Source organism: Mauremys reevesii, linkage group 12 (genome assembly GCF_016161935.1).
Source record: "Mauremys reevesii isolate NIE-2019 linkage group 12, ASM1616193v1, whole genome shotgun sequence".
NCBI classification, from domain to species: domain Eukaryota; kingdom Metazoa; phylum Chordata; order Testudines; family Geoemydidae; genus Mauremys; species Mauremys reevesii.
The window spans coordinates 15,715,121-15,740,282 of record NC_052634.1 but is presented as its reverse complement, the minus strand read 5'-3'; the positions used below and the strand labels follow the sequence as shown (position 1 = coordinate 15,740,282).

Genomic DNA, 25,162 nt, shown 5'->3' with positions numbered 1-25,162 from the left:
TGTTTTTTGGACGGTGTTGCTCAAATCTGGAGGTCGTGCCAATGTTAGCTAGGAGAGCCTGGGTTCTCCTAGACCTCTCGCCTTCGGTCAGGCGGGTGGTAGAGGATGAGGAGAGGGAAGGAGCCGAGCAGGGCAGGGAAAGATAGCCAAGGGACGTCGGAAATGGAATGAGCGCTGCCAGCCCCAAGTCAGGAGATTTTAAAAACCTCCTGTTTTTTTTAGCTCTTAGGCGTCACATTTTGAAGCTGTTCTCTGGAGCCACGCAGGGTAGATTTTAGTTATTTATTAAATGAAAGCTGAAATTTCCCCATCTTTGCCTGTCTCCAGCAGGGGGCTTTCAGCAGCGGAACACCAAATATCGCGAGATTCGTGATAAAATCACGGGATTGTCAAGATTGGGTCTGCAGCATCCAAAAGGGATTGGAGTGGGAGGGGAGAGGTGACCCTTTCCCTGTCCATTTGGGGCTTAGAAAATCAACTCCTTGTGAAAGCAGAGTGGAAATGCTGGAGGAAACCATCTGTCTGTAAAATTCCAAACCACTCTTCCTGCTGCTGGCTCTGTTCTGTATCTCGATGCATTTTGTCTTTCGCAATACTCTTGGCATGTTTCACTTGGTTTAATTTCTCTGAGACCTTTCTTCTTGGCTTTCTTCTCCTCCTGCTGAAACCCTCTGTCTAAGGCACTTTGCTGACCTAGCCTGTCTCTATTTGCCTGCCCTCTATATGCTTTTTTGTCTCCCCCTGCTCTTCTCCTTCCCAGCATCCGCTCAGGGCAGAGTGCAGTGCAGGGCCGGCTCCAGGCACCAGTGAAGGAAGCAGGTGCCTGGGGCGGCCAATAGAAAGGGGCGGCACTCCGTCCGTTATCGGGGCGGCACGTCCACCGCTTCAGCGCTCCGTTCTAGTCTTCGGCGGAAATTCGGCGGTGGGGCCTTCACTCCGTCTCTTCCTGTTCGGCGGCACTTCTGCGGCAGCTCAATCTTTGGGACGGCAAAAAAGGTGGAGCCAGCCCTGGTGCAGTTTGAACGTAGGAGGAATGCTGGGGTGTGAATGACGGAGATCAGACTGGCACAGATGAGACAAACTCAGCAGAGCGGCTGGTGTGGCGCTTTGAGGGGACGGGCAGGGGATCGGGGAAGGTGAACTACGGTGGTGAAAAGACATTGGGGACAATAGCGAGTTGTGCTGAGATTCCCACTCCATAGCACCAGCTGCAGAAGTACCGCAGGTATGGGGAGGTTCTGTCCACGTGCTGGGGCTTTGGGCATGGCTACACTTGCAGATGTAGAGTGCTGTGAGGTGAACCCACCTTCGTACAGCGCAGTACGGAAAGCGCTGCAATCTGTCCACACTGACAGCTTCAAGCGCACTGGCGTGGCCACGTTTGCAGCACTTGCAGCGGCATTGGGAGCGGTGCATTATGGGCAGCTATCCCAGCATGCAAGTGGCTGCAACATGCTTTTCAAATGGGGGTGGAGTGTGACAGGGAGTGTGTTGCGTGTATGTAGGGGGAGAGAGAGTGGGTTTTGGGGTGCTGAGAGTGTGTTAGTATGCTGTCTTGTAAGTTCAGATCCCCCCTCCCTGCCTCTCTCTCACTCACTCAAAGCAAACAGTAAATGTTTGCTTTTCTCGGCTGCTGCAGACGGCTTCTCCAAACGGAGCTTTGAAAGGGCATTTTCCCATTCCTGCAGCCGATTTCACAACAATGACAAGAGGGGCCACTTGACTTCAGGGGATTATGGAACGTTTCTGGAGGCCAATCACAGCGCACTAACGCAACACCTCGTTCACACTGGCACCGCGGCGCTCCAGCGGGGGCCCAGCAAACATTATTCCACTCGCCGAGGTGGAGTACCAGCAGCGCTGTAGCTGCGGCGTCAGAGCGCTGTACGTGCCTTGCCGGTGTGGACGGGGAGTGAGCTAGGGCGCCCGGGGCTGCTTTATTGCGCTGTAACTCGCAAGCGTAGCCAAGGCCTTTGGCTCCTGATCTGACCGTATCAGTCAACCCTCTTCGATGCAGCAAACAAGCTGGGACAGGCAGTAGGCGGGAAGGAAATTAGGATAAACCTACTGGAGGTGCTGTTTCGGTTTTTTTACCTCCCCTGCGTGGGGAGGGGGGAGGAGCTGTGCTGAAGGGGTTAGAGGAAGTGCCTTCACACTCTGTGCAGAACCCCCTAAGGAATCGCCTGGTTAATTTGTGGAGGTTCCTCTTACAAACGAGCCATCAAACCAGAGTCTTGGCCACACATGGGATCTGTGGTAGCCTCAGTGCCCTGGCCTTTTTGTGGAACAAAAAAATTCCAAGTTTGTCGATGTCAGAATGTCAATTTGAACTGAAATGTTTTGGTTTGAATCGACACTTGGACCTGGAATGTTTCATTTTGCTTCACAATGTTAACACGAGAAACTTAATTGAAATTGACATTTTTTTTCCTATGGAAAACTTCAGTTAACTCATTTTCCCTCAATTATTTTTTATTCTGGTTGCTGGGCACTGTTTAGCGAGCTGCTGTGCTCCACCCTAGAGGAGGCTGCATTCCAGGTGTGACAGATATCCTTCCTCTAAAGTTTCCCTGAAATCCTTTGGGAGGAAAAGTGCTCAAAATTGCAAGCTGTTGTTACTGGATTACTCCTTAGCCTGCTCACGGTGCACTTTGTGGGAAACTGTCCTATGTGCTAATCATGGCAGCCTTCCCCCAGGGTGAGAGAGGTGGTGTTAAGAGACCAGAAAGGTCTTATTTTGCACTGTGCACCCTCCTCCAGTTCTGGCTGAGGAACCAGGAATGCTATGGCTTTGTCTCCCCAGAACTTTTGGGGTGTCAAAGTTAGACTCAGGACTCACAGTTTGTCAGACCACTCTGTTTTATTAGCACAGCGCTCTGCTAATAACACCCAGATAATGTGAGCACCATGCAAGACACAAACTATCTTATTTATACAGATAAAAGGGTGAGAACTTAACAAGATAACAAAGGAAGCAGAATCAGATAAAAGAACAGGAGTACTTGTGGCACCTTAAAGACTAACAAATTTATTTTAGCATGAGCTTTCGTGAGCTGCAGCTCACTTCTTCGGATGCAACTTCAGATAAGTTTACCTGGGCTAGGCATGCATATCTTATTTCCTTACTAACTAATTATTACCCATCTTCTGTTAATGTTTCGCCATTAGCACCATTGTTTATGCCTAATGTTTCTTTTCCTGGCACCTGTATTTCAACATTTCTTATTTCTGCTTAAAGGTACATACAACATTTCTTTAATCCATTCTTATTTTTACAATATAATTCATTCTACTTTCACAGGGGGAAAATCTCCCACCATTGCTGTAGCATCAATGCAGCTCCACTGGGGAGAACAATAGGGGGAGCTGTAGAGTAGACAGATGACTAGTGACTGCTGGCATTCCAAACCTTGTGTGATTTAGACCTGATCGGAGCAGAGTTCAATGATACAGTGAGCGTTAAAGTGTGGCTCTGCTAAAAATGGCATTGTGGCTTTTGTAGCGGTGCTGTCTCCAGATTCAGCTGTGCTCAGTTTACAAGTGAAGAACTTTCCACTGTCAGTCCGGCAGTGCCCTCAGGGACACTCATGCAACCCTCTTTCTTTCCTTATGTTGACTTCAGTGATTCTGGTGCCACCCTTGGTGCCTTCAATGGGTTTTCATGGGTGTGATGGGTTGGAACTCTTCTGATAATGTTCAAGAAGGAGCAGATTCTGGCTTCTGCACCCTGGAGCTGAGGGTAGTCTATGCTAGAGGTGTTATTTCTAGCTTGGGTAGACATACCCACATTAGTGAGCTAAAAACTGTGGTGGGACATGTGTCATAGAATCATAGAATGTCAGGGTTGAAAGGGACCTCAGGAGGTCATCTAGTCCAACCCCCTGCTCAAAGCAGGACCAATCCCCAACTATTTTTGTTTTTGCCCCAGATCCCTAAATGGCCTCCTCAAGGACTGAACTCACAACCCTGAACTCAAACCACTGAGCTATCCCTCCCACCCCTGCTAGGTGCTCTGAGTACAATCCCATATGAAACCCCATGGGTATACTCGGGACAGCTAGCCCTCCCACAACCCATGCAGCTGCAGCTACATGGCTATTTATAGCCCGCTAGCTCGATCAGAGTGTTCCCGAACTGGAAATTATATCCCGCTCCAGTGTAGACATGCCATCTGTCTGCTCTGCAGGGCTAATTGAAGTAGCGAACATTAAACCTTCACTTCAGTGTCTAGTGCACGCAGGGCACAGATCTGCTGAATTGGAAGGTGCCATTTGTATTTAGAGTAAATAGAAATTAGGTCTGAGTCTGTCATATGCCAACCCTCCCTCCTCCCCCCATCACTCTTGCTGTGTAAAAGGGCCTTAAGGGAGCCACGTTACAGTTATGCCCACTGGAACTGCCAGAATGGGAGTAGAGGGGGCATAGACCTGGTCTACCCTAGAAAAGATGTGCTGGCGTAACTATCCTGGTATCAGGGGTGGCTCCAGGCACCAGTGCATGCCTGGGGCGGCAAGCCACGGAGGACGGCCTGCTGGTTGCTGTGAGGGAGGCAGCCAGGCTTCCTTTGGTGGCGTTTCTGCGGGAGGTCCGCCGGTCCCACGGTTTCGGCAGCGGGTACGCTGAAGGCGCAGGACCGGCGGACCTCCCGCAGGCATGCTGCCGAATCCGCATTACCAGCGGACCTCCCGCAGGTTCCGTGCCGCCAAAAGCCACCTGACTGCTGTGCTTGGGGCGGCAAAATACATAGAGCTGCCCCTGCCTGGTATAAGCTATACTGGCAAATCCTCCTAGTGGAGACGCCGTTGAGACAGGCAGAAGAGAGCTTATGCCAGAATGACTTAGACCAGTTTTCCAAATGCGATATGCTGTAGTGGCAACGGTCAACGGCGGGGCCTTTGCTGGTATAGAAATGTTATTAAAGAAATCACCCGCTCCCCAGCATTATTACGGCAGAAGTGTGAAGTGTGCGCCACAGGGGCCCTGGTGTAACTCAGCATTCAGATCACTAAGGTTTTCTAGGTAGCGTTTCGGATCTAAAAAAGGTCTAATCTGGGTGGCCAGTAAGAACTACCCGACTGCTCTGGCTGCCACGCGCCATTCCGTGGTTGTACAAATATAAGATCCCTTTAAATAAGCTGGCCTCACCCCCTGAGAACGCTTAACACCTTTGCGAAGGGTGTGAATAGGTCCGAACACTGTAGGCTTAGGTCTGTGCTTCTGAAATCTATTTTGGATGGCAGCTTTGCCAGGGACTGCTTGGATTCAACCATCTGCTGTCTGGGTATTTAGCACCAATAAACTGAATTTGGTTTGCGGGTAAAATACTTCCCCTGTCTGCTTCCTTGAAAAGATCTGAAAGCGCTTCATAAGCAAGCACAAATTAAGCTGCTCAGTAGCTATGTGTGGAAGGCAAATATCTGTGTGGAGAAACTGAGGCGCAGAGGGAGCTGGGACCTGCCTTAGGGGTGTCTCCAGTCTATTGGCCTGCTCTACCCCTGTCTCTCACAAATCACTCCACTGCGTTGTACGGCCCTTGTCACCATTTCACTTGCTGACTTCCCAAGTGGTCTGTGCTAGCACCACAACAGAATTAATGCGGTGACATGCAGAAAGCGTGCTGTGATTTCATTGCGAGAGCTCTCATGCACGTAATCAGCAGGTGTTACCCTCTGTCTCTTATTTCACGTAAATGGGATTAAACAATTTAACAGCCTATGCAGAGGGTTTCCAGGGGGTGAGGAGGAGCCTGGAGATTGAGACACACACATATCTGTAAGTGTTAATGCTTTGACACATATGTGTTATCTAATTGGGGTGGGGGTGGGTATTCCACCAGCGAGAATGGGAAAACACCATGAAGACTCTAGGATCTAGAAATCTAGCATATACTTTTATCTACACTTAGGCAGGAAACTGTTACTGTCCTGCAGCATTTGACATTTTGAAACATTTCCTGTTTTGCATCAGGAGAGAGAGCTGCAAATTTGTAAGTGTAGCCAAGCCCTAAGAGAGAGACTGATTCACCCCCAGAAAACCTAGTGGTTGGGCTACTCACATGCTACATAGGAGACCTAGGTTAGATCCCTGCTCCAAATTGGGCAAAGTAGGGATCTGAACCTGGATTTCCCCTGTGAATGCCCAAACCACCAGTATATTGGCTATTCTGAGGTGGTCTCTCCCTGGTTTAGACCTTAATTCCTTACTGGATTTGAGAAACCTCCCTGAAGAAAGTGTCAACACCGCAAAAAGTTCTGTTTTCAACGAATCAGCTGTTTTCTGACGGACTGTTTTGTTGAGAAATTCCCGAATTCCCAATCCTCATCCTAGTAGTATTTTACATAATCTTTACTGTATTTATCTTCACAACATCCCTGTGAGGTAGGGCCGTGCTGTTGTCCCTATTGTACAGATGGGGAACTGAGGCACAGAGAGACTCAGTGACTTGTCTAAAGTCACACAGGGAGTCAGTGACAGAACAAGGAATTGAATCTGCATCTTCCAATTTGTAGGCTCGTGCCCTAGCCAGTGGAACGGCGTCCCGTCTCTGAATGCCACCATGGGAACAGCATGGTGTTGCTTTCTAAAGGGAACTTTTGAGGGGTCAAAAATGGAATGTCTGAAAGCCAAAAAAATCCTCAATTTTCATCCCAAACCCCAAATATTTAGTTTCTGTAATACTGCTGTGGTGCCTCATGGGAGTTGTAGTTCAGATGCCTCATGCTTCCGTTCTCCTCTGTGGGCCGGGCTCCCCAGCTGGACTTCTTTTCCCACATGTATCCTCAAATGTATCAATACACTTTAAAATCTCATGATTTTTAAGCCAATGCCAAGGTTTGTGTGGGAGGACCCTTGTCTCATGCTTTATGAACGCGTAGGGCTGGCAGTACGGTCATGTGGGGCCTGACCCAAGCAGTATGGAGTCTCTGAGCTCTCTTGGCTCCCTCTGAGTGTAGTGAGATCCCCTTCCCTGCGCCCTGCCTACTTGGCCTGATGAATGGACCATGGGGCTTCCTGCCTGCAGCGCACCTGGGAGGAGCTAAGGGTCCAGCAGCCTCTGTGCCAGCTGCTCCCTCCAGCTCCATGGCGCGCAAGGCCAGAATGTTGCTGGCGCCTGCCCAGCTCTTCGTGCTCTCCCGCTGGTGTCGGTCTCGTTCACAATGTCGGTGGGGCTCTGGCACCAGGCTCAGTACCTGCTGTGGCAGGAGAGGAAGGGAGGTCATGGGGGGAGGGGTCGTGGGCTGCGGTTGCTGGCAGTGGCACATCCACTCCCTCACACCCTCATTAAGACCTGCTCGTGAAGCCCACAGATGAGACCCCACCTGAGCCCTAGTCCCCGGAGACTAGGGTAGTCTCTGACCCCTACTGCAGGCTAGGGGTTCGATCTAGCTCAGGCTAGTAGTGAGCAGATGGCCTCAAGCATCTCATAGCTGTGATGTGACAGGACTCTGGCTCCCCGAGGTCAGGTATCTGTGGCACTAATGGGGTCCTCTCAGCAAGGGAGACCAAGAGGGAAGTGGCACCTGAATCCCCTCTCCCCCTACAGACGGTCCCTCCAGGGCAATGACTTATGGCAGTAGGGAGCAGTGAGTGGGGGAAGTGAGCCGTGTTGTGCCTGTTCTCTGGATGCCATGGGGGCCTCAGTCCCTGCAGGTGAAAATACCCTCTGAGCCTGCTTCTTGCGTTCTGTTCATTCCTCTTTCCAGGCAGTAGCTGGTGGAAGTGCTACCTAGTGGCTAGAGCAAGGGGGATTGGGAGCCAGAGATCCTGCCACTGCTCTGCTGTGTGACCTTGGGCCAGTTGCTTTCCCAATGTAGAGATCACTGGAAAGGCGGTGTTGTATTGAAGGACAAAGAAGCATTGTTGGTGGGGGAAGAGAACTCAATAAATGGTCTCTCTGGTTCAGGGGGCACAAGGCAACAGAAACCCCAGTTTAGGTTCTCCTCTCCTGTGTTGCTAGGCCAGGAAGCAGCCCCCCGCCTCACTGGCTTCCCCATTTTGGTCAGTCTCTGTTTCACTTCTCATTCCCCCAGTGCTAGACTGCAAAGGCCCCTGCATGATTCTAATCTGTGCAGGCTCCCCCCCCCCCACACTTTCCTTCAAGAAGATTTATCATCTTCATCAGAGTTCATTGTGTGCAGCTGGCAAATCCCATCCCTGGAGCAGGGAGCAGAGCCCTTTAGATCACGGGCGCCTTCCTTTGGAGCTGTGAAGTGGCCTTGCTTGCACGGAGGTCAGAGGGCTGATTAGAAACAAACACTGGGAGGGTGGGGGAGAGCTGGTAAGCATCCCTTGTTGTTTTATCTGTGCTGTGGTGAAGGGTGTGAAACGAGGGTTTTTTGGCTGTGTTGAATGCAGGGTAAGAGCTTCCTATGGGTTAGGCTGCAGGGTCCACTAGATCCTTAAGAGACCCACAAAGAACAAGAGTGCCTCCTGCAGGATGAATTTGGGAAAACACGCCAGGCGTGGGGAGAAAGGTGCAGGTGGTAGGGGAGTGTGCAGCATCTTCTCCTGCCACCTCCAGTTGCACAGCAGCTTCGCGCACTGGAGACCTGGTAAGACTGTGCAATATCACAAATGCCCCTTCTCTCATTATTTGCCCAACCTACTTCTCCCAACACTCCCATCTCCCCACTCCCCTGAATCTTTTTATGCCACATCCCAGCATGGGTGGTGGTGGTGCAAATGTCACTTGCGGGGCACCCAGAGTTTACAGGCTGTAAATCAGATTTCTGTATTCTGGAGAAACTTATCGACTGGGGTTATGGCTACTGCAGGCTGCTTCTTAGTTCCTCTAAGTGAATTTTGTGCTGGCCACGGTGTGCGGGCTCAGAAGCCCTGGTTGTAGCATGATGAGTGGAACTGGAAAGAGAGAAGGTCGGGTTTTGGGAGAGCTTCTGCGTGTTGGCCTCTTGGCATGCATAATAAAGATCTCTCTCCTACGACTCTGCCTGCCAGCTTGCATCATTCATTTCTAACGAAGCACTGAAGATCCAAAGTCCTGTGTGTAGCCAGGGGCAGGGGCCGCTCTAGACATTTCGCCGCCCCAAGCACGGCGGCATGCCGCGGGGGGCGCTCTGCCGGTCGCCGGGAGGACGGCAGGCGGCTCCGGTGAACCTCCCGCAGGCGTGTCTGTGGAGGGTCCAGTGGTCCCGCGGTCCACCTGCGGGAGGTCCACCGGAGCCACGGGACCAGCGTACCCTCTGCAGGCACGCCTGCGGGAGGTCCACCGGAGCCGCCTGCCGCCCTCCCGGCGACCGGCAGAGTGCCCCCCGCGGCATGCCGCCCCAAGCACGCGCTTGGCGTGCTGGGGCCTGGAGCCGCCCCTGGCCAGGGGAGTGGTACAACCCAGGCAGCGGCAGGACAAGCTTCCCCCCCAACTGCAGTGCACCTCACCCACTTCTGCAGCTCCGAATGGAGCCCTCCAACCTGAGGGAGTGAGATGGGGAGTTTACTCCTCATAACTTGGCCTCCCTGTTGAGCCTGCCAGCTAGGGCGTGGATACCTGGCCACTAGGTGGCAGAGCTGCTTGATGTGCTTTGCTCAGATATTTTTCAACATTATGCTGCCTCTTTCCGAAGAAAGGAATTGTTCTGTTTTTTCCCTGAAAAACATAGCTAGATATTTAAAAAAAAACAAACCCTGAAAAGTGTGTGTGTGTATTCTTCTCCCTTTTCTCCATTTTGCCACTGGAAAAGATGGGGGGAAGAGGGGAAGGAACCCATAAAGCCAAAACCGGAAATGTTCATGGTTTGGTTTTTCAGCGGAAAATGAAAACTTGTTTGCAGAAATTGAGAAGAAACAGATGCAAAAAAAAAATCATATTTTCCCCCAGCTCTCCTAGGGAACCCTCCTTAGCTCAATTGACATAGACACCTCCAACAGCCCATCAGATGGTGGGAATCTTCGTTCACCTCTAAACTATTATGGGTATAAACTCCTTAGCGCATAGTCTCCAGCCACTGTTACCCGTGCTCCAAATTAGAGGCTTTTAATCCCTAATGTGCAAACTCCTTGTTGTCCCTGGGCTCTGTGTCTCAGACCCCCAGCTGATGTAAGCTGGTCTAACTCGGCTGAATTACGAAAGAGGGAAGTCGGTCCAATGGCTGAGGTCCTAACTGATCATTCAGGAGACTGGGTTCTGTCACATACTCTCTATGTGACCTGGGGAAAGCCACTTAGGGTATGTCTACGCAGCACAGAAAAACCCACGTCTGGCTGATACTAGCTGCCTTGGGTTTGCAGGGCTCGGGCTGCTGGGATGTTTAATTCCTGTGTAGACTCTGGGGCTTGGGTTGGAGCCCGAGCTCTGGGACTCTCCCACTCTGCAGTGTCCTAGAGCCTGGGTGCCCGTCCGAGCCCAGGAGACTACACAGCAATGAAACAGCCCAGCCGCGAGCCTGAGTTGGCTAGCGCAGACCAGCCCCACGGTTGTCTAGCTGCTGCCTTAGTCATTCCGTGCCTGAGTTCTCCAGCTGTAAAAAGGGGTTAATAGCCAGGACCTACCTCACAGGGCTGTTGTGAGGCTAAGTACAGTAAAGATTGCGGGGCACTCAGATGCTGTGGTAATTAGGGTTGCCAACTTTGTATTAGCAGAAAACCCAACACCCTTGCTGTGCCCCGCCCCTTCTCCGAGGCCCTGCCCTGCTCACTCCATCCCCCTCTCCCCCACCCTCGCTCACTCATTTTCACTGGGGTGCGATAGGGGGTGAGGGCTCCAATGCAGGTGCAGGCTCTGGGGTGGGGCTGGAAATGAGGAGTTTGGGGTGCAGAAGAGGGCTCCAGGCTGGGGCAGGGGGTTGGGGCATGGGAGGGAGGGATGGGCTCTGGGCTGGGGGTGTGGGCTCCAGGGTGGGGCCAGAAATGAGGGGTTCAGGGTATAAGAGGGGGATCTGGGTTGGGAAGCGGGGGGATTGAGGGCTCTTGCTGGGGGTGTGGGCTCTGGGGTAGGGCTGGGGTTTGGAGTGCAGGAGGGAACTCTGGGCTGGAGCAGGGGCTTCAGGTGCTGGGGAGTGAGGGCTCTGGGCTCGGGGTGTGGGCTCTGGGTGGGGCTGTGGTTTGGGGTTTAGGAGGGGGCTGGAGCAGGGGGCTGGGGTGCAGGGTGCAGGCTCTGGGTGGGGCTTCCCTCAGGCGGCTCCCGGGAAGCAGCAACATCTTCCTCCGGCTCCTAAGCGGAGGCACGATCACATGGCTCTGAGCGCTGTCCGCGCCTATAGGTACCACCCCCTTGGCTCCCGTTGGCCACCGTTCCTGGCCAATGGGAGCTGCTGAGCTGGTGCTGGGGGCAGTGTGCAGCACTCCCGTGGTTGTCCCTCCGCCTAGGAGCCAGAGGGGGATGCCAGCAGCTTCCTGGGAGTCGCATGGAGCCGGGTAGGGAGCCTGCCTGTGCCACCAACCGGACTTCTAACAGCCCGGTCAGCAGTGCGGACCGCAGCCACCAGGGTCCCTTTTCGACCGGCAACCCTATGGTAATGGGGACTATGTAAGTACCAAAGCTAGCTGGACTTCAGTGCAGCTATTCCTATTTACAGCAGCTGGGCGTCTGCCCTTACATTCTCGCGGTCTGCGAGCAGCATCCCACAATATACATTTTTTGCTGACTGAAGACTTGGAACGAAGTGCTTAGCCCTTCCTGGTCCTAATCTTGCATGCCGGGTGTGGTTCCCCGAATCCTGGGGTTCCCTTGGAAGCCCGACAGGCCACAGAGAATGTAGGTACCAGCCAGAAATATGTTCGCTGTCAGCAGTGTCGTGTCTCCTCCAGAGGGAGGATCCAGCCCAGGCCCTGTGGTTACCAGCTGGGTTTTGCATGTAATGCAGTGGACGATAAATTTCTCCGTCCACAGCTCTCTGTCTGCCCCTTGTCAGAGCGGTGGTGGAGCTGGGTTCCTGGAGCCTGGTAGAACTCTCATCCCCCTTCCTCTGAACCTGCTTTATTTTACTCTCCTCTATATGAAATGCCACCAATCCTTAGTTTGTTTTGGGCCTTGGCCTACAAATCTCTCTCCCTTTTTAAGAGCCAAACTTAACAGCCGAAAGCCTGGGCAGGGACAGTTAAGCTGCTCATAAAACACCTGCTAATTGTGGCAGTTGTAAGGAGATTATTTCCCTCAGCCGCGTTCAGTTCCCTGCCCAGGACTCCAGGCCCCTCTCCCCCTGCCTGGTGGTTACTGCTTGGGAGAGGATTGGGCCTCATCCAGCCAATGGCTGAGGGAAGGTCAGACCCTGCCCGGGGCTGGATTCTTCAGCAGTGAGACTTTGAGGCTTTGGTGTTTCCATTGAGGCGCAATGCCAAAGGTCTGTGCAAGGACTCTCCCCTGGAGAGCTCTCGGTCCCTGGCCTGCCCTGAGCCGGGCACGGTGTGATTTTAGCCGTTGCTGTGAAATGGCTTCAGGCAGCAGGTGGTGAGAGTTGCTGCAGTCAGATGTTGCCAGTCACGCCTGCCCCCCTGCATTCACTAGTTCTGTGCATCTCCCTTGGCTCTGTGCCAGGGCTGCCAATAATGGCTGATTTATCTGTGTGGTTTTTTTTAATGTGTCTGGATGCCACGGGCCTGCAGAGGGGACATACTGGGGATGTCAAGGCGTAACCCGGAGGTCTAATTCTGGTACTTTCAGTGTCCTGAGCCCCCTTAATTTGTGTCTCGGGCCAGAGACCTGCTGGGGGCAGGTGTAGTAGTAGTATTACTTGTATTGCAACGTAGAATGATAGAGTATCAGGGTTGGAAGGGACCTCAGGAGGTCGTCTAGTCCAACCCCCTGTTCAAAGCAGGACCAAACCCAACTAAATCATCCCAGCCAGGGCTTTGTAATCAGTGGCGAGGAGCCTGAGCCATGGACCAAGCTGCCCTTGTGCTAGGTGCTGAACAAAGCCGGTCCTCAGCTGGGTTGTGTTGGAGTTGGTAGCCCATTGCCCATCCGTGGCCCCCGGCTGCCTCTTTGGACAGGTTTGTATGTCCCACACGCCCAGGCCCTGGTCCCCCGCCTCTGCAGGGAGGAGGGAGGGAGTCTGCGGAGCAGTGGAGTTCCTGGGTGACTGCTCCTCTGGGCGCTTGCTGCGTAAAACCGGTTGCTTCACATTATTCCCGTTCTGTGGTTATGTTGAGGGTTTTGTTTTTTCCTCCCTCTCCGTCCCCCTGCCTGCTGCGCCGAGAGGCGGGGGAGAGGGAGGGTTATGCCATTACGGCACTAGTGGGTCACTCAGCACACGCTTCTTGTTCCTCATTGCGGTTTTCCCTGCTCGCTGACTGTACAGGGACAGTATGAGCCTGTGGCATTGTCTGCTGAGGGAAAGGCCTGTCTTTCGGGGCCTTGAAAACCTAGCTGGGCAAAGCCCTGGAAAATGCCAGTCCACTAAAGAACTATCCAGCGTTGGCCCAGAAGGGGGCAGGCTGCCTGCCGTCTCTCCAGGCTGTGTGATGGGTGTGCCTCACTTAACAGAGCTGAGTGGTACTAATAGTCAGGCTGATGTTACTTCACTGTCTGTCCCCCTGAAGACTAGTTCTCTTGGGACTGACTGTCCCTCTCAAATGCTTTATGGCAAATGCTGCCGAGGATCTGAACCCCAAACACCCCCACCCTACCTTCCCCCAGAGTTCACCTCCTCCCATCATGCATTTTAATCCTGGATGGCTAGAGTTGGGATTATTTTACCCTACAGCCTCCTTGCTGGTCACGACTGTGCTGGTGACCAGCGGCTCAGTACCAGCGCGATAGCCCATGCCGTTCTTCCCAGGCAATGCAGGCTGGTGTTCTCAGAATAGGGCTTTGACTGGAGACCCTCAAGGGATACGCTGCCGAATTCAAGCCTTAAGGTGGCATGATGCAGCAGTGGAAGAAGACGACTGGGGAGAGCTGGAAGACTGGGCTTCCTTTCCCTGGCTCCCTGTGTCACTTTGAAGCACAGAAGTGAAGGGATTTAGGCCAGATTCCCCATTTTAATTTGCAGTGGTGGTTGTAGGATGAAACCAGCTCCTGTTTGTGAGCTGCCTTGAATGCTGAGGAGAGAAGGAGCAGTTGGAATGTTCAGTCGTGTTTCCTGAATCGCTTTGCTGTGAAAATTGGATTGGAAATACAGGGGACGGGGCTATTTGGTGAAATATCTGTATTTCTGCTTCCTGCCCTAGCAGGAAAGGCTTGAGGCATCCAGGTGGGGTTATTTTAAGGCTGGAGATATCCATGGCACATGTAGCCCGGGAATGCTCCTTTAGAGCGGCTTCTTTTCACCCTACAGGGCAGGTGGGTGCTGCTCACTCATAAAAGAGGGCGGCTTGAGACTTGGTCTCACAGAGCATGAAATGGTTCCTAGATAGACTCTGTAAACCAGGACTTTCCCTGGGCGCCAGCACTTGTACCTGCTGTGAGTTGCCAAGTGTAGACCGATCCCATTTCCCACTGCAGATAAAGGCTTTAAACCACCCCCCACCCTTCCCCCAGGAAGCAGCAGCTGCATTGTTCCATCTCCAAGTGCAGGCCCGGTGTGTATAAGGGGAATTCAAACTTCATGGGCTAAGTTCAGCCCTGCTTGTAGCTCCATTGACATAAGGGGCTCATGTCAGATGTGGTTTTGACCGGATTCCTCCATGTAGAGCCCCCAGACATGTAAAGCTTTTGATCTAGTTGTGGGGGAGGGGACAGGAAGTATCTGTCATGTGTAGCACCTTCATGAGATCTTAAAATGGCTACAGACATAAATGACCCAAGCCTCCCAATTGTCCATGGGAGGCTTGTGTTATCCCCAGTTTACAAATGAGCAAGTGAGTGAGGTACAGGGACTAAATGACTTTGCCTAGTCTTGTGCTTCAGCTACTAAGGGCTTGTCTACACTTCAGATGCTGCATTGAAGAAGCTACCTATGCCAGTGGGAGAGGTTCTCCAGTTGGCATAGGTACTCCACCTCCCCGAGAGGCAGTAGCTGGGTCGACGGGAGAATTCTAGTGCTGTCAACACTAGGGGTGGGGTGAGGTTGGTTTAACTGCATCACTCAGGGGGTGTGGATTTTTCACACCCCGAATGATATAGTTATACTGACCTAGTTTCATCGCGTAGGACCAGGCCTTAGTCTGTGCTTTCATTCCTAAACAGGGTGGAATACATTGATACAACATCTTCTCTAATAATAATGCTCTTATCCATGGAGCTCTTATCCATGGATCTCAGAGGGCTTTACAAAGGAAGTAAACCTCATTATCCCTGAAATACAGATGGGAAACCGAGGCACAGGGTAACAGTGAGACTTGCACAAGATCACGCAGAAAGCCAGTGGCACAGCTGCAAATCTCCAGACTTAAAGTCCACTAGGCAGCACTGATGTTTGGGCTGAATTTTGAGAGAGAGAGATATTGGCTGTCTCGCTTAGTTTTTGTATGTAATAAAAATATGTTAAAGGAATGTTTAGGTTGCAGAGTCAACCTCTGAAAAGTCACATGCCAGAATAAAGGTTGCTTGTGCTGCCTTAATTTGCCACTCTTGTGTGTATGCATTTTGATGCGGTTTTAATTACATGATTGCATGTACACTAGGGGTGGGGTGAGATTGGTTTAACTGCATCACTCAGGGGGTGTGGATTTTTCACACCCCGAATGATATAGTTATACTGACCTAGTTTCATCGCGTAGAACCAGGCCTTAGTCTGTGCTTTCATTCCTAAACAGGGTGGAATACATTGATACAACATCTTCTCTAATAATAATGCTCTTATCCATGGAGCTCTTATCCATGGATCTCAGAGGGCTTTACAAAGGAAGTAAACCTCATTATCCCTGAAATACAGATGGGAAACCGAGGCACAGGGTAACAGTGAGACTTGCACAAGATCACGCAGAAAGACAGTGGCACAGTTGCAAATCTCCAGACTTAAAGTCCACTAGGCAGCACTGATGTTTGGGCTGAATTTTGAGAGAGAGATATTGGCTGTCTCGCTTAGTTTTTGTATGTAATAAAAATATGTTAAAGGAATGTTTAGGTTGCAGAGTCAACCTCTGAAAAGTCACATGCCAGAATAAAGGTTGCTTGTGCTGCCTTAATTTGCCACTCTTGTGTGTATGCATTGTGATGCGGTTTTAATTACATGATTGCATACTGTTTTTCTGCCCCACAGGTCCTCTGCCTCCTTCACTGCACAGGATGGACAGTGCTCACTGACTGGGTAACTATTTATATTTCTTTTTATCCTCCTCATTCACTGTGTGGCCCCATGCATTATTTACTGTCTACCATCCAAACCGGCCTTGACTACAGAATGATTAATTTCCTCATGGGCTTTTCCATGGCGCTCTCCTTAATGAATTGAAGCCAGTTCAATGTTTGTACGGAACTATCTTCACTATAGGCTTGAGAGGGGAAGAGGTGTGGAGTCATCCTTCCTCTCACCCCTCCCTGTAGCACCTCTGAAACGATTCTTTGTGGCTTTTAATTTCTTAGAGATTGAAATTTATGGAATATGTGTTACTTAAACGTCAGGTCAAAAACCTTTTTGCTACAGCAGCAACTGCCAATGGAAAAACTTATAACATTTGCTGCTGCAAGAGAATTGCTCTTGAGTTGGAGACTTATCCCAAGATAAGTTTGTTTGTTTGCTTTTTAGAGTTTTTTGCCTAAATGAATTGACTAGAATACAAACAAACAAACAACCAAAGACCGCTCGACTTTTAAATGTAAAGAAAGCTTTAATATTTAAGGCACAGCATGAACCCCACAATTAATGGCTTTTCCAATAAAGAAAATAAAAATGTTAAACAACAAAATCCATAGCTTTGTGACAGCCGAAGTTCAGAGATAAGGCTGTAGCCGCTGCAGAAGCAGTGCCAAGTTCACTCCCTCCCCATTCCGCCCACCTCCTTTCCTGACTTTCTTTTCTCAGTTTAAAATTGTCATTTTTTGGTCACGTTCTTTTGCTAAACACAAAGTTTTTCCATCATATGAAATAAACTTTAAAAAGTTTAACATGTAAACCGGGACATGGGGATCAGAGAACTGTCCTGGATTTTAGGGGAATAGTGAGAACTGACTAATGAAATGTTTTCTTTTTCAGTGAAACAGGTTTGTAGGTAGACATTCTTTGTTAGGTGTCGGGAGCAAGCGCGTTTGTCATCCAGAAATACTTTTTCCCACTGTGAGGAATTATTTCCCCCATACAATGGGCTTCAGAAATGATCAACAAAATTAACCAAAACATTGGGGCGGGGGTTGTTTACATGTTTTGGAGGGACAGCTGAAAAATATTGCCAAAGCACAGTTACATTTGTTTGGATTTTGGTGTTGTTTCTCATTACATTGGAGGGGACCTGAAGAATTATTTGTGTGTTTATATAACACTTGACATTTAACTTTTATACAAGCTGTAACCCGAGATGCTTTTCAACATGGAATAATGAGTAATTACTGCTGTTCCGGTGGTTAAAGCCCTAATGCAGAGGGCCTGGGGAGAAAGTAAAAGGCCCAGTGGAGGAGGGAATGATTGAAGAGGGATTCAAGGGCTACTTTTGGATGGCCTAGATCAGTGGCTCACAACCAAGGGTATAGCTACCCCCGGGGATACATAAAGGTGTGCCGGTCATCTGGGAATTCGCTCTTTTCAGTCTTGGAGCGCCTCCTGTCGGCCGACGTCTCTCCTGCCTCAGGCCCCCATGTCCATCCTGGACCCCAGTGCCCTTTACCTTGGGGTTCTGCCCCCAGCAGTACCCCCATACTCTGGGTCTTCCCTTCCAGGAGAACCCCCAATCCCCTGTGCCCACCTTGCCTCAGTGGCTACTGCCAGTCGTCATCTAGCTCCCACTCACTGGGGCAGACTCAGTGGCAGCTCCAGGCACCAGCACTCCAAGCGCGTGCCTGGGGCAGCAAGCCGCGGTTGGCGCCCTGCCTGCGGGAGCTCTGCCGGTCCCATGGATTAGGCGGCGATTCGGCGGCGGGTACGCCAAAGCCGCGGGACCGGCGGACCTCCCGCAGGCATGCCGCCGAATCCGCGGGGCTGGGAACCTCCCGCAGGCAAGCCGCGGAAGGCAGCCTGCCTGCCCTGCTCGGGGCTGCAAAAAAGCTAGAGCTGCCCCTGGGCAGACTGCGGTCTGTAATGGCCACTCATCATTGGCAAGGGGGTTGGACCAGCTGCCTCTGCCTATCCCTGGGCTGCACCTCTTCAGTCCTGGTACCTCTTTAGGCTTTTTAAACAAGGCCTCAGCCTGTGGCATTGCCAGGCTGGAGCTCCCCAGCTCCTCTTGCCTTTCCCCAGCCCTGCTCTGTGTTAGGTACCCTCTGTTCCCAGGCAGCCAGGCCCTTCTCCCTCCAAGGCTAGAGAGAGACTCTCAGCGCCTCCCTTAACCCTTTTATCAGGGCCTGCTGTGGCCTGATTAGGTGTGGCCCCAGCTGTGGCCATTTCCCCAGTCAGCTGACGGGTACATCAACTCATCTAGATAGTTGCCTAGTTTTACAACAGGCGACATAAAGAGCACTAGTGTAGTCAGTATAAACTAAACTTTCATACGGACAATGACTTGTTCATACCACCGTATATGCCATACACTGAACTGTAAGTACAATATTTACGTGCCAATTGATTTATATGATAGTTATATGATAAAAATGAGAAAGGACGCACCTTTTCAGTACTAGTGCGCTGGGACACTTTTTTGTATTTTTGTGTCTGATTTTGTAGGCAAGTCGTTTTTAAGTGAGGTGAAACCTGGGGGTACACAAGACAAATCAGCCTCCTGAAAGTGGGGGACAGTCGTCTGGAAAGGTTGAGAGTCACTGGCCTAGATGTTCTACTGCCTGTATTCACAAGGGACCCTTGTCAGAGGAACAGGCCAGCCATATGCCTTCGTTGTTGGCAATCTGTAACCTAACAAGTATAATACAAAACTAAGGGTGCAAGCTACTTCCCTTTTGACAACGACCCGTCCTTATCCTACTTGAACACAGAGAGAAGTTTCTGCAGCCGTTGTGTAAAAGAGGATGAGCCGTTCAAACAGACCTGTTGATTAAAGATGGAAGGACCTGATTTCACCCCTCAAGGAAATGAAGAGGGCCTATGTGCTCACAATGCTATATTCTAATTATACAGGAAAACGTGTTCTAAGAGAAAAGGCAACTGATCATGTGGAGTTAGCAAATGTTGCCTTTTTGATTACATGTAGTTTCATGGTCCTGGGGAGCTTGAGGATTTTGATTGCCCTATGGAAAAATAACAAATTTCACAACCCGTATGTGCCTTTTTTTATTGGCGATCCAACTCTTTGTGAATTATTATCTGGAATAGTTTACAAAGTAAACTTTCTGATGTATGGAGAGAAAACATTGATCCTGTTGCACACACTCCAGTTTATTAAGGACGGCGGTTTGTTTGTAGCGCTAGGAGCTTCCACGTTTCGTTTGTTAGCCAGAGCCATCGAGAGGTATTTGACTATGATTAAAAGGAGGCCTTAAGGTGCCAATAAAAAGTACAAGGTTTTCCTTCTTATTGGTTTATCTCAGTTTGCCTGGGTACCTTACCAATCTTCAACTGGAACTGTACTAACAGCTTACCAGACTGCTCAGCAGCGTTGCCTCTTTATTCCAAGAAATATGTTGCATTTTTCATCAGTATCTTTATAATCATTCCGGTGACAATTGTTATCATTTATGCACTTATTTACTGGTAAAGTCCCATCGCCATAATGTCACTATGCATAATAACTCGGAGATCTATGGCACTGCTTAGGACATTTGTGATTGTAGTCGGCTTATTCATTGCCTGTTGGTCTCCGTTGTTGTTCTGTTGCTCCTAGATGTAGCTTGCAAAGTAAAACAGTGTGCCATTTCTGCAAGCCCGACTGGTTTATCGCCTTGGTGACCATTCATTCTGCTTTGAATCCGAGCAAGGCAATGCGGCAGATTTTCTTTTGCCTTATTTGTGGCTGTCCAGTGAAGACGAACGAGCATGGCCAGATTTTTGCCTATTCAGCCCACTGCAGATTACAGTTGAAGAAAGTCTACGGCTTTTTAGGATCCAATTACGAAGCGTTTCAATCACAGGGAAAAACTTTGACCAATTTTTTGAAACTTTTGAGTGCCTGTTTGTCACATAACTCGTTTTGGTTTGGGCTTTAATTCTGTAAGAGAATCAACTCAGGGAAGTATAAGATACAAAAATAATACAAAACATAAGGCAGCAACAGTTCCCATCCTCCTATGCCCTTAAACAGAAGTTTCTCATTGCTTAGGGAGGGAGCCCAACAGACCTTTGAAGTGATAGCCCTGAACTGTGGGCACAGCCACTGTATAAAAGAGGATAGGGGGAGGAGGAAGGATAGCTCAGTGGTTTGAGCATTGGCCTGCTAAACCCAGGGTTGTGAGTTTAATCCTTGAGGGGCCATTTAGAGATTTGGGGCAAAAATCCATCTGGGGATTGGTCCTGCTTTGAGCAGGGGGTGGGACTAGATGACCTCCTGAGGTCCCTTCCAACCCTGATCGTCTATGATTCTATGATGAGCCTGTGATTAAGGACGGAAGGGCCTAAAAGCCGCCTGAACAAGAAGCTTCTGATGAACCCGCATGAGAACAAAGGAGACCTTTTTGCTTTTCATGGGACGACTCACCCTGTTGATTGCGTTGCTTGCAAACAATCGCGCCAGTGTTTTCTGCCTTCCAGATGTCCCCAGCTCTGCACGTGTCACAGGCAGCCAAATGGCTCTGGTGTGATAGGCTGGTTCTGTGCGATGCCCAGAAAGGACTGAAGATCTGACATGTGCATTTCCCATGTATGTGCCTTTAATGGAACAGGCTTGTTCCAAACACAGTAGTGTTCCACAGGCTTTCTCCTGAGCCCTTAATTACAGTGTTTACGACTGAACTATTGGCTAAAGAAAATGGCTCTTCTGAGGCTTTTGATCATGCCTATCTTTTGATCCTGCATTACAGCTTGCGGGCAGGAACTTTTAAACGCTAATGATTCAGCCACTTCGTGGGGGGCGATGTAACTAGAATTAACCTTCTGTGACATTAAAGTGTGCTCCCCCTTCCTGTTAAAATTGCCCCCGCAGACACCAGTGCCGTTCCTGCAATCTGCTCTGAAATTCTCCATGCAGCATTGCAAGGCATTCATGCTCTGCTGTCCTTAACTCTTGTTCCATCTCTCCCCTCATGCTCATTTGGGACAACCAGGTCCTCTTACAGCCATCCAGAGAGGTTCTTTAAGTAGCCAGCATCCGTCTTTAGATCAGTTGCAGCCTCAGACCTTCCCATCTGGCTCCGGAATGCCGACTGAGGAGGGAGGGTGTTTTTGTTCTGTGCTCTATCCTTTGTGGGAGTTGTGTAAAATACTTTTAAAGCGCTGCTAAGTTCTGACAAATATTGCAAATGGCAATGGGTCACAGAAAGCCTGCTGAACTGTTACCCTTTTTACTTTTCCCTTGCATGGCTGATTTTCCAAGATGTTTGTGCATGAAGCAGACACTGTCTCCTCTCCCTCACCGTCATTTCTCTCCTACCTGACTCGTGCAGTGAGAGACATCCTAATTCATCTCCATGGAGGCCATTGGGGTCTCCTCTCTTCCTGGAGATGCCAGCCATGGTCGAGGAGGAAAACCTGTCTGGGTAAAATCAGAACCAGTCTCAGCATCTATCAGAGATTTGAGCCAAAGCTGGAATTAATTCCATGGCTCAAGAGTGGAGTTTAGGACGCAGCAAGGATCTTTATTCATCTCAGCTGCTATTTAATGTGATCTGATCTCCTATGTATATAATGTCTCCATCACCATCATGTCTATCCAGGCGTGAAGGTAATCAGAATGATGTGACTCTTATGCCTCATGACATGCTAGGGCTGGAGAGCTTTTTGTCAGACCATGTGCAAAAGCTTTCAATATCAGCCAACATTTCCCAAGAACCTGGGATCTCATACTTTCAAAAAAAGAGAAAAAAAAACCCTACTTTTAAAAAAAGGAAAAAGGAAAAAAAGGCTCTGTCCTGGGTTGAAGTATTTTGCCATTTGTTCCAACCAGGTCTTGAAAATCTCGCTCATCATTTCTTCTTAAAAGAGCTCCATCTTTCAAACTGTCACTGCTCAGCAGCTCTGCGGTGATCTCTTTCTACAACGACAGCCATTTGGAGGATATTTTTATGCTAGAAAGGGTTGTGAGAAGTTATGTGAGGCCAGAACCTTCCTGTGACTTAACGTGCTGATCAGCAGCTGGGGAGCTGGTGGTTTTGCTGAATCCACAGCAGCTGATTTGTGTACTGAGGCAGGGCAGCAGGAATTGGCCTGGCTGTTGGTCTCTAATAGATAAATAACACAAGAACAGTTAGACTGGGTCAGACCAAAGGTCCGTCTAGCCCAGGATCCTGTTCATTACTGTGGTCGGGAGATAGGGAATGCTGCTATCTGACTCATACATCCCAAGGCCGAAGGGTGTTCCAGCGCCATCCTCTTCAGGAGGACACCAGCTGATCCAGGGTCTTCCTCTCAGTTCCTTTTAAAATAGCACTGTCCCCAGTCCCTTGCTGTGGGCCCATCTATGTGACAGCCTCGGTCAGGTCATGTTTGTTAGTGCTCGTCCCCTGGCACCTTGGAGAGTAGATGGGACCTGCCAGTGACCCTTGAGAAAGAGAGGAATAGGCCATTGAGCAGATGGGCCTCCTGGGTGTGCAGGGGGAAAGTAGGGAGCTCCCCATCCCGCGCAATACCAGAGCTGCCCTCCTGTGGGAAGAGCAGTCCTAGACCTTGCATGGATGAAGAGCAAACCCACCCTCCTTACCCCAGTATCCCCCCGCCCCAGGTGCACGGCAATGTTCTACACGGGTGTGTGCAGAGCCACTGGAGCCATTGGCTGGGGGTGACGCCCTCGCTGTCCTGACCCACAGGTTTCGAAGCTGGGTCTGTACGCTCCAGCCCTCCACCTGGCAGCCTGCTAACGCTTGCCTACCTAGGACCCACGAAGCCCCTGCAGTTCTATTGGTGAAGTCTCAAAGCAGCTGATCTGCTGCTGGCTTAAGTTGGGCCAGCCATCAGCACAGGAACTGGTCTGAACACCTGAGCTCCAGCCTGCTCTGGACTGTGCACCTTGTGCTTCCTGCTCCCACGGCTTGATTTTCCTGGCATCCTGACCCGGCCTGACTCCTGGCATCGGATTGGTGGTTCTGACCTCCAGTTTGTCTCCTCCTATCTTGACCCAGCTGACTCCTGTCTTGTGACTGAGGACTCAGGGTCTGGCTGCTCACCACCCAGCTGTGACACTTGCTGCACTGCAGAATCGTGACTAAATGGGAGGCTTTGATCATGATTCACTTTGGATGTGTGGGAATTTCATAGATTCCAAGGCCGTCGGCGCCATCTGGTCAGACCTGCTGTATAACCAGGACCCTACGAAATTCACGGTCCATTTTGGTCAATTTCACAGTCACAGGATTTTTAAAATCTTAAATGTCATGGTTTCCAATGTTTAAATCTGAAATTTCGCGGTGTTGTAACGGTGGGAATCCCAGCCCAAAAGAATGTCGTGGGCGGGTTGCAAGGCTATTGCCGAGTGGTCGCGATATTGCCATCCTCACTTCTGTGCTGCTGCTGGCAGCAATGCTGCTTTCAGAGCTGGGCACCTGGACAGCAGCCGCCACTCTCTGCCCGCCCAGCTCTGAAGCAGTGCAGAAGTAAGGGTGTCAATACTGCAACCCCCTGACAATAGCCAGATTTCACCGGGAACACCAGATTTCATGGTCCGTGCTGTGTTTTTCACAGCTGTGAATTTGGTAGGGCCCTGTGTATCACAGAGGACCCCCCTGAATTCCTGTTGAACTAGAGCAGATCTCTGAAAAACATCTAATCTTGATTTCCCGGTTGCCAGTGATGGATAATCCATCCCAACCCCGGATAAGTTGTTCCAAGGGGGTGGCTGCATCATGGCCCAACCATGTCAGTGGTGTCACAGATTCCTTTTGCGGTACCATAGCATGAGGCCATCAGTAAACGAGGGGACTCCTTGCTTAATGAACCAGATTAGGGGCATTTCCAGCAGATCAAGGGATGTGATCATTCCCCTCTATTCAGCACTGGTGAGGCCACATCTGGAGTATTGCGTGCAGTTTTGGGCCGCCCACTACAGAAAGTATGTGGACAAATTGAAGAGAGGCCAGCGGAGGGCAACGAAAATGATTAGGGGGCTGGGGCACTTGACTTATGAGGAGAGGCTGAGGGAACTGGGATTTTTTAGTCTGCAGAAGAGAAGAATGAGGGGGAATTTGAAAGCAGCCTTCAACTACCTGAAGGGGGGTTCCAAAGAGGATGGAGCTTGGCTGTTCTCAGTGGTGGCAGATGACAGAACAAGGAGCAATGGTCTCAAGTTGCCGTGGGGGAGGTCTAGGTTGGATATTAGGAGACACTATTTCACTAGGAGGGTGGTGAAGCACTGGAATGGGTTACCTAGGGAGGTGGTGGAATCTCCATCCTTAGAGGTTTTTAAGGTCAGGCTTGACAAAGCCCTGGCTGGGATGATGTAGTTGGGTTTGATCCTGCTTTGAGCAGGGGTTGGACTAGATACCTCCTGAGGTCCCTTCCAACCCTGAGATTCTATGATTCTATGATTAGCTGGAGTGTGTGTGTGTGTGGAGGGGGGAGGGAGAGAGATCCCGGTGGAAATGGGGTGCTGTGTCCTGCTTTTCAGGGTGCTCTTTCTGGCTGCCCTGGATCCTGTAGCCTTTTCCCTTCTCTCTGGCATGAAAGATCTTGGTGAACAAGGCGTTAAAGAGCCTGGCGCATTTCCTGGCACGTCACCCGGAACCCAGGGTGTAACTTGGGTAGGAGGCAGTGCTTAATTTGTAATGAAAGAGGTGCTGGGGCGCAAGCAATTTTTTTTACTTTCCTAACTGATGCAGCAAGCCCAGATGTGCTGGGGCTATGAACGTCCAAGCCCAGAGGTGCCTGGCAAAGCTTGGCACAAGTGAAACACTGGTAGGAGGCAGACGTCGTGTGTCTGGCAGCCCCAGCTCGGAGGGGGCGCCCGGCAGCAGCCCAGGCTGTGCTGGCTCTGCGCTTGAGAGTTCTGCCTTTTGGCAGGCAGCCGAGTGAAGTCCAGCAGGGAGCCCCACTTCTTGCTCAGCTCGCAGAGAGATTCCATGGGAGAGGTTTGCTCTTTTGATGGCATATCGTAGCTTGCCAGCTCTCGGAGGGCAGTGAGGGGCGTGCTCCGAGCCACCTTGTGGCAG

The 25,162-nt window shown here is 50.6% G+C and overlaps 1 protein-coding gene and 1 pseudogene across 5 annotated transcripts in view; both read left to right on the top strand.

The window, feature by feature from the left end:
- LOC120375488 overlaps nt 1-19,952 on the top strand; it is a 33,769-nt pseudogene extending 13,817 nt beyond the window's left edge.
- ST3GAL4 (ST3 beta-galactoside alpha-2,3-sialyltransferase 4) overlaps nt 1-25,162 on the top strand; it is a 157,899-nt gene that overhangs the window by 30,913 nt on the left and 101,824 nt on the right. For 4 of the 5 annotated variants that reach the window (XM_039496146.1, XM_039496148.1, XM_039496147.1 and 1 more), the window contains exon 2: nt 16,095-16,142. In XM_039496146.1, the coding sequence (XP_039352080.1) occupies nt 16,095-16,142 (48 nt within the window). Of the gene's footprint in view, nt 1-16,094; nt 16,143-18,499; nt 18,519-25,162 lie in introns of those variants that run through there. The other variant, XM_039496145.1, reaches the window with a different exon arrangement.